The 8,881-nt window shown below is 32.3% G+C and overlaps 1 protein-coding gene across 7 annotated transcripts; it reads left to right on the forward strand.

Moving 5' to 3' along the window:
- The first annotated feature begins 1,942 nt into the window (after positions 1-1,942).
- On the forward strand, positions 1,943-8,434 carry LOC110629072 (transcription factor TGA1). 7 transcript variants are annotated; one of them, XM_021775928.2, is made up of 11 exons: positions 1,943-2,130; positions 2,991-3,046; positions 3,603-3,717; positions 4,155-4,392; positions 4,491-4,565; positions 4,994-5,053; positions 5,137-5,214; positions 5,338-5,398; positions 5,971-6,242; positions 6,986-7,213; positions 7,789-8,434. In XM_021775928.2, the coding sequence occupies exons 4-11, from the start codon at positions 4,237-4,239 to the stop codon at positions 7,939-7,941; spliced, it is 1,083 nt and encodes a 360-aa protein (XP_021631620.1). In that variant the 5' UTR covers positions 1,943-2,130; positions 2,991-3,046; positions 3,603-3,717; positions 4,155-4,236; the 3' UTR covers positions 7,942-8,434. The 7 variants fall into 7 exon arrangements, with proteins under 7 accessions (XP_021631620.1, XP_021631618.1, XP_021631625.1 ...); XM_021775926.2 differs by having other exon boundaries at positions 2,994-3,046; XM_021775933.2 differs by lacking the exon at positions 3,603-3,717.
- The last annotated feature ends 447 nt before the right edge of the window (positions 8,435-8,881 follow it).

Here is an 8,881-nt window from a genome sequence, read left to right on the forward strand (position 1 = left end):
CAAATCTCAAGAGGATACAATTGCCTTCCAAGAATTTAAATTCAAATAGGAAAGAGAACCCCATCTCAACAAGGAAACAAAGGGCAATCTATTCAGCTATAAAAGGATAGCAAACCAGCAAGAAAGGGAGATCATCTTCATCTTCGGAATTGAGACCAGCAGCTGCGCGCCACGCCAGCCGGCCCTTCTCCATCTTCTTCTTGCTTTCTTTCTTTTATTTTTGTTTTAGTTTCAGCCATGAGTGGCTGAAACCCTCTTTCTAGTTGAAGATTAGGTGAAACTTCAGTTTGTTTATGAATTGTGAGATCTGAACACATGTTGTTTATCTTTTATTTATCAATATTTATGCAATTTCATGCTTAATTCTATTGTTGCTTTGTTGTTTAGATCAATAGGGCCCATTAATTCTTGGTTGCAAAGTAATAATTTGTTAGTTTTGATAGTTTGAAGTCTTAATTACTTGAATTATTCAAACACAAGTAACTCTTGGTGTAAAAACCAAGGAGATTGCATAATCTAGCAAGATTATCATACGTTTGGGTAGCTAGAATTAGGTCTCTCTATTTCTTAATGCAATTGACAGTTGTAAAATGCTAAAAGCCCCAAGGACGTTCCTTGGCAACTTGTTGATTAGTGATTAATTAGAGAACGTTTCCTAATTAATCTATACTTAAGGAGGGATATGGAGATGAGAAGCGTCTTCCACCTCCATAACTAATTTATTGAGTCAAATAAAAGAACCTAAGAGTCAATGATCAATCCCAACAACTGAAGTAGATCCAATTCTTCAACTAGACTTTTCTCATTATTGAATTCTCTTTACTTTATTATTTATCCTATTTTATTGCTTTCAATATTAGTTCAATTCACCAAAACCTTAAAATCTCCCTTTATTGTATTTTCAGTTTATTTACTTGATCTTGATAAGAAAAATAGGTGAGTATCAATTTTCTGTGGATTCGATCCTTTTACCACTATTTATAGTTGTAAAATTATGGAGAACAAAAAAGGTTATTTTTGACCGGTTTTGACAATTGTACAGTCACTAATACTTACAAATATAATTTAATGGTAAATGTATTGAAGTAAATGCAAAGGTTTTAGATCAATTCCTTCCAATCGCGTAGCATTGTAACTTAAAAATAAAAGAGGAAATTCTTGATTAGATTACAAGATATTATTTAGTGTGAACTTACTATCCCTCCATTTGGTTATTTGTTTTATAAGTAAAAGATTTAAAATTTTTATTAAATTATATAAAATATCAATTTATTTTATAATAAAAATTTTAAATTAAAAAATTAAAAATTTTATTCTATATAATAAAATTGTTAAAAAAAATTTAATTAAATTAAATTTTTATAAAATTCTTATTCCAAAGAGAGGGTATAAACTATTTTTTATGTGAAAAAGAGTTTTATAGTATTTTTTAAGACTTTATAGAATCTATTAAAATACAAATAATTAATTTAAAAATTTAATATTTAATGTAATAATAGTCAAACTCTTTCTTTTATCAAACATATTGAATATAGTCATATCAAAAAATTCTATCTTAAAATTCAAAAATTTATATACACATTTGATTCAAAAAAAAAAAAAAAAATTTATATACACATATACATATATCTTCTCATGGCGTTAATTAAAATTTTACAATAATAGTTAAACTTATTTTTATATATATTTAGTAATATAGGCAATACAAGTATTTAATTGAAATATTTATATATTCAACTTTGATTTTTTTTTTTAAAATAATAAGGATATATATGTAGTGAGAAATAATAATAAATAAAGGAAGTAAAAATGAAAATGGAAAATCAGAGTAAAGATAAAAAAGAATTAATGAAAAATAAAATAATGAAAATAAGTTTAGAATAAAAAAAAAAAAAAAGAAGAGCAGGATGAAAGGGGAGTCGCTTTTAAGCTGTCGTGCTCGTGTTGCAAAATTGATTCTCGTTGGAATGATGATGGGGCAAAGGGCAATGAGAAGATTACTTGAAGAAGTAGGACAACTACTACCATTAGGATTTAGATTGAGAGTTGCATTTTTTGCCTCTGGTTTTGCTTCCTGTGGAGGCGGGAAACTCTCCCTTATGTTGCTTTGACTTCAAACCATTAATAAAGGTTTGCAAATTTTTTTTCCTTTTTTGGGTTTCTTTCCAATTATTGTTTGTGTTTGTGGTTATTTTTTTTCTGAAACGCTGTTTGGTTGCTAAGAAGGTTGAGGGAAAAGAAATAATTGGAAATTCAGTTTGTTTCTTCGCTTTGAAGTTGTTCAGTTGGTACTGAAACCAGCAGGAGTAGTTCGGCTCATCTTTTTAGTAGTTGTACTTAAATTGACATATAATGTTGTTCCCAGAGATGCAATATTGAATAATCTTAACTTTGTCTGTGTTTGCTCTCTCTCTATGTATGTATGTATACACACACAGAGAGACAGCAACAGGCTCTTATATGTGTCATATGCATGTGTTTGGTTTCATGCTGCTACGATTTCCAATACCCAAAAGGAGTTTTTTTTTTCCTTTCCTTTTTTGATGATGGATTTGTAATTTTATTACGAGGGTTGATTTACAAATCATGGATAAAAGAAAGAATTGTTCTTTTCTATATTGATATGCTATCTCTCTATCTCTTTTTCTTTAGTTTGGTGTTTGGAGAGGGTGAGAGGATATAGTGCTTTTATTTTTTGAATTTTGTTTTCTACTAAAAGGAGCTTCTGGTTAATTTGGAAGTAGAAATTCTCTCTCTCTCTCTCTCTCTCTCTCTCTCTCTCTATATATATATATATATATATATATATATATTTTCTCTATAAGTTGGGAGCTTTCCACTTATGGTTAGACATGTTCTGTTCAAGTGAAAACGGGAAACATCATAGTGAAGTTAAAAGAATCTTATGTTGTTTTGTTATTTTGAAGTTGAATTGTTATCTACAGCATTTGTGCTGTTCGCAAGTGTCATGACTAGTTTTGTCTGCTCAGCAGTTATACATTGATGATTCTTCAGTTACAAGATAGTGACATTTCTTTCACTTGGGGTAAGAACTTCTTATTATAAAATCTAATAAATTCTAGGTGATCCTTTCTTTCTTATCTCTTTTTCTGCAAACTAGAGATTGCCTTTTTGATTTTCTTCTTTCTTTCTTTCTTTATTCATCCTATAGAGAGATTTCACTTGTTGAAATAGGTGGCAATGGTTGAAGATGTAAATGTTTAAACATTTCTTTTTACAATGTCAAATTATAAGCAAGTAGGTCCACTATAAGCTCGTCAAGGGAGACGAGTAAACAGTGAGATCCAATACTGGAAATGACATGTGGTTTATGGCTGAACCTGGAAATAAGAAAAAAAAGCAGAAAAGGGATTTGATGTCTAGTGCATATTCTTTTCTTCCATGTTACTGTAAATATGTCTCAGTAGAGTACATTTGCATTGTTTTTCCGGGCAGACTGTGCCCTTCAGTGGAAATGTTGGCAATTTAGGCTGTTTCACTAGTCATTTTGGCCTTCATTTGCTATAAAATTTGCTTCTATGTTTTCACTCCCTAGATTCAAGTGATAGTAGTCTAACACCTTGACTGTGTCGATTATGCAGTGTGGCATTTCGTTTGTACTTTGATAGCATAATTGTGTAACTGGGTGTCCTCAGTTCACCTCCAAGCTTTCCAGCTTTTCAGGAAACCATTGTTCTTCACTGATAGTTATATCAGGTAGATATAATTATAATTAGTCAGTATGTGTATTTCTATTCAATCGCATTAGCTTGTGATTAGGATAGTTTAACTTCTTATTTAGATTAGGTTCTACTCAGTAAAGACTTTGTATAAATAGATACAATCTTGTGTAAGGAGATTTTTGAGGGATTCAGCTTCCTGTTTTCATGATATCAGAGCTTTTACCCTTAAAGCAAACCTTTTCTATCATGAGTGAAGAAGCATCTTTAACGCCTTAAGATCTGTCAGTGTGCAACTCATAGCAGTTTTCTTCTTCTTCTTTGAAAAAGACAAAAAAAAAAAAAAAGAAAAAAGAACTCAGTTCTCATGCTTACACAGTTGCACTTGAATAATAATGTCAACTTTCTTAGCTCTGATACTCTTGCATCCACTGAAGTATAATTTTACCTTCTGTTTTCACCACATATATGCAGTTATTCAAAAGCACATTAAGCTATCTCTATCATCAATAGAAGCCTGAACAAGTCATCTACACAGTTTATCTCCTCAGGAAGGATGGATATGTATGATCATATCCATCAGATTGGCATGTGGGGGGAAAGCTTCAAGAGTAATGGAATTTCTAATGCATCAGCCTCAATTTTTGTAGCTGGCAATCTAGATTCGTCTCCATCAATACTAATGGCAGCAGACACAGAGCTAGACAATCAGGTGCCAATTGTTCAAGTTCATTCTGCTAAATATTTATAGTTTGGGGCATCTTTTTGTGATTTATATGCTAAAGCGTATATATTATATGATTTTTCTAGTCAGAGGATACTTCACACGGTACTCTTGGGCCTTCTAGCAAATATGACCTAGAAGCAAGTAAACTAACTGATAAGGCAAGTTTGCTTGTCACAATCTCTCTCATTTCTGGAGTTAATAATTTATGTTTCTCATTTTTCAATTTAAAATTTTCAGTTTCTGAGACTTCCCAAAATCCATTTTTGAAAATTTTCTTGTTCATCAAATCCTAGTTTTAATTTTTCATTAGTTTTATTCAATTTAATTGAGGTGATGTTCCTATTGCTTGCTGATTCTTTTGAAGTTAACAAATCTGATTGGTTTAAATTAACAATTTTAGTTCTTTATTTCTTTTTATTATCACAAGGGCATCATGTTCTCAAATCTTTAGAATATACTTTTTATTGGTCTATTTTTAATAAGGAATTGTTCATGATCAAGCAACTTCACTCACAAACTTGTTAGAGGACTGTTTCTGAAATGTGATGAATAATTGGTTCACAAATTTACAAATTAGTGTTTATAGATACAAAGACGTCTTGCACAAAACCGTGAGGCTGCTCGTAAAAGCCGTTTACGAAAAAAGGTATGAAGGATTGTATATTGGAACTGCCTATCATGCAATAAATGATTTGATACAGTGATTTGAATTTATTTTAATTTTTGCAGGCTTATGTTCAGCAGTTAGAATCAAGTTGTTTAAAGCTGATTCAGTTGGAGCAGGAGCTTGAAATGGCTAGAAATCAGGCAGGGAGAAGTTCACTATTTTGCTAACAAATGACCTTTTTTATTATTATATTGACCCAATAAACCACTTTCTTCCCTCATTTTCTAATCAACTGAGGCAAATATATACATATGTTATGGCAGGGTCTATATATAGGTGGAGTAGAAACTAGTCAGATGGGGTTTGCTGGACCAATAAACTCAGGTTTGTTTATCAGAATGGTGGCACCAGCATACACTTGTTTTTATCTTGCTTCCAATGTTAATCTGTCTAATTGAAGTGCACGTCTCTCTTACTCTGTCTGTGGTAGGTCAGTAATTGACGTTTAGGAACACATTATGGGATACCCCATGCAATAAGTTTTTAAATAAAGTCCATAAATGTTTTGTGTGATTATATTTTATCACTTTGTCTTAACTCTTGATATAGAAGAGGGCTACTATAAAAAGAAAATGGGAGTAGCTGATCAGGAGAAAAGCTCAAACTTGAAGTTACTGTTTTTATTTTAAAGTTTGAATGCATCTTTTCTGAAATTATGTCAAAAAGAATGCACTTCAATTGGCAATACAGGCAAAATGTTGTCCAACAGCTGTAAGTATGAGCCACAGATAAATGCATTATCTGTGTATGCTCATTGGTGCTCCATGTGAGAATTAAAATTCATGTTTCTTGAAGTTTGATGTGCCATTGTTCTAAGTTTCTTCTCTTAACTTATCAGTGCTCTATTCTTATATGTTTCTCTATTCTATTATAAGCCCACAATGAAGTTTCTGCAGGTATTGCAACTTTTGAGATGGGGTATAGACACTGGTTGGAAGATCAAAACAAACACACTTGTGATATAAGAAATGCTATAAATGTTCATTTAAGTGATATTGAGCTTCGCATACTTGTAGAAAGTGGCATAAATCATTACTCTGAACTTTTTCGTATGAAAGCAATTGCTGCTAAGGCTGATGTTTTCTATCTGATGTCTGGAATGTGGAAATCATCAGCAGAACGGTTTTTCTTGTGGATAGGAGGATTTCGCCCTTCAGAGCTTCTTAAGGTGATGTGCAAAGGTTATGAGTTCTTTATGCGTGTGTGCAAAGGTTATGAGTTCTTTATGCGTGTGGGTTTGCTAATTAGGATTACGAATTATGTTATCTAAATAATGTTAATACATTAAACCAGAATAAAAAATAGATATGTGCATATAGCCATGCTAGTCCCACTTTGCCACTTCACCGTTTGGATTTGGAGCACTTGATTGACAATAATTTGGTTAATATCTAAATCGTTCAAATATATCAGCAATCATTCGGTTTGACTTATTAAAGGAATCGAATTAATACTCTTTCATGTCAGTTGGGTTAAAGTCTTTGAGAAATTTCCTTTGCTACACACGAAATTTGTTCTTCATAATAAACTAGTGACTTTTTGTCTTAATGTGCATGGCTTTGTGATATATATTTAAATCTAGTAAATGACTACCAAAAGCATTATGGTGGCCCTTACACCTCACAAAAGGGTAATTGTGTCCTAAACTCAAAATTGGAGCCGCTGGTTTGAAAAATATGCCTAAGTGCTGGAAACATAGTTTCATGCAAGTCCAATGCAACCAGTGCTTCTCTAAATAACCGGTTTCCTTTCACATAAGCATCCTTTTACTGGGTTCATATGTTCTACTTATTATGTTAGAATGGTGACTGCATTTATAATAGTACCCATTTTACTGTGTTTCTGTCATTTATTTATCGAAAATTTGACCCAACTCTATTCTAAGATGTATTAACAAATTTTTTGTTGCAGGTTCTGAAGCCTCAGCTTGAGCCCTTGACAGACCAACAACTTTTGGACGTGTGTAACCTCAAACAATCATGCCAGCAGGCAGAAGATGCTCTTTCACAAGGCATGGAAAAACTCCAGCAAACTCTTGCTGAGACTGTAGCTGCTGGTCGATTGGGTGAAGCAAGTCATATGCCTCAGATGAATACTGCAATGGAGAAGTTGGAAGGTCTTGTCCGCTTTGTTCAGCAGGTAATATATTAGGCATCCTCTAATTGCTTCAACAGATGGTTTTACTCAAAATTCTTGGTCTGCTGGTCTCCCTCTCTCTCTCTCTCTCTAGTAATATATTCTTGTCCATCAGATCATTGCTTTAGTAGTCCAATGAGGGATTAGATCATCACATTCTATAATATATCTCTCTTTTTCAACAAAGATATAATTAGTGAAAGGGAGGTAATTCATAGGAATCTTTTTTTTGGCCTCTTGAGCATGAAGATGAGCAGGCGATGGAAGCTCACATATATCACCAAAGGAAATTATATTATTTGTCCGAGGGGTTTGTTTCATCTATTGCTAAAATTTGAATGGTTTTCAACTTTTTTAAAAATTTGAAGGACTTGTTTGGCTTCAAAAAGTTGTAAGTTTAACTAAAACTTTAAGGCCTAAATAAGCAATTTGCTTAGCATATTCGAGGTTTAGAAGGTAATGTGTTCCATGATATGCTAGGAAGATTGATTATCTTACAGCCAAAATCTAGCCTTATAGAGTATGCATGAACCTAGCACCAAATGAATTCTCACTGACAATGTTCTCGTTTCAAATAGGCTGACCATCTTCGCCAGATAACTCTGCAGCAAATGTCGTTGATCTTAACAGCACGTCAAGCAGCTCGAGGTTTGCTTGCCTTGGGAGAGTACTTCGAACGACTACGAGCTTTAAGCACAATTTGGGTGACTAATCCTCGTGAGCTTGCCTAATATTGCAAGACAAGGAACATAGCAAGTGAAACTCACATGGAGATGAGTCATCAGCAGCGCGATACACAGGCAGCCGAAGGTTTACCTTTTGGTAATGATGTTATAAACCTATAAAGACATGGCTGGAGCTGCTGAAATTTTTCAAGCAGCTGTCACTACAATTGACAAGTTGTAAATGTAGGTAGCCATTATATCAAAAGCGAAAGTTCTTAGTCGAATCAAAATTTTCAATGCCTGGTATATGGTGTGTTGTTTTCAAATGATATAGCGCTTGTTTTGAGTAAGAAATCAGATCCTCATGTAAATTTTCGCAGAATTTTCTCCTGTATTTTAAATGTCATATACATAAAGGTGATGATTGGTGGATATGTATATAGTTCTCTTAGTGCTTGGAAAATCCATAGGTACTTGTACTCGGGCACTAAGATTGCCCTTGGAATCAAATCAAATCAAGTCCTCATTTTGTGGGATTATGCGCTTTGGTTTCATAAAAGCTCGCTTTAGCTTTTGTTTTCTTATATTTACGAAATGATATTGAAAAGTTTGAGTTTGCTTTATTAAATTTTTGGAGTTCAGAGTTGAATTTGAACTTTATTCATTTCAAACTCAAGGCGAATACTAATAAGTAAATTTAGTTCTTTTAATAAATGAGTTAAGATGAACTGAGTTTTTATCGAATTTAATTTTGAAGAGTTTATGATCAATTTAATTTTTTACAATTATAATAAATTTTAATTTGAAATTAATAAGTTTAAAATTAAATAAATTTATATACAAGTTAACTTGAAAATATGTTTAAAATAAACTCTTAAATTTTAATGATATGAATATTTATAAATTTTAAGAGTGTAGAGTTGAATTTTAAAAAATTCAAGTTTAGTTTATGGAAATTTATACGGTTTTGAACTCATTTCTCTTATGATATTGAGCTCAACCTGCT

This window comes from Manihot esculenta, chromosome 13 (assembly GCF_001659605.2).
Source record: "Manihot esculenta cultivar AM560-2 chromosome 13, M.esculenta_v8, whole genome shotgun sequence".
In the NCBI taxonomy this organism is placed as follows: Eukaryota; Viridiplantae; Streptophyta; class Magnoliopsida; order Malpighiales; family Euphorbiaceae; genus Manihot; species Manihot esculenta.

Coding starts and splice junctions, on each gene's coding strand:
- LOC110629072 (XM_021775928.2), top strand. CDS start 4,237: ATGGATATGTATGATCATATCCATCAGATTGGCATGTGGGGGGAAAGC. Junction 4,393..4,490: donor ACACAGAGCTAGACAATCAG/GTGCCAATTGTT, acceptor TGATTTTTCTAG/TCAGAGGATACTTCACACGG. Junction 5,215..5,337: donor TTGAAATGGCTAGAAATCAG/GCAGGGAGAAGT, acceptor ATGTTATGGCAG/GGTCTATATATAGGTGGAGT.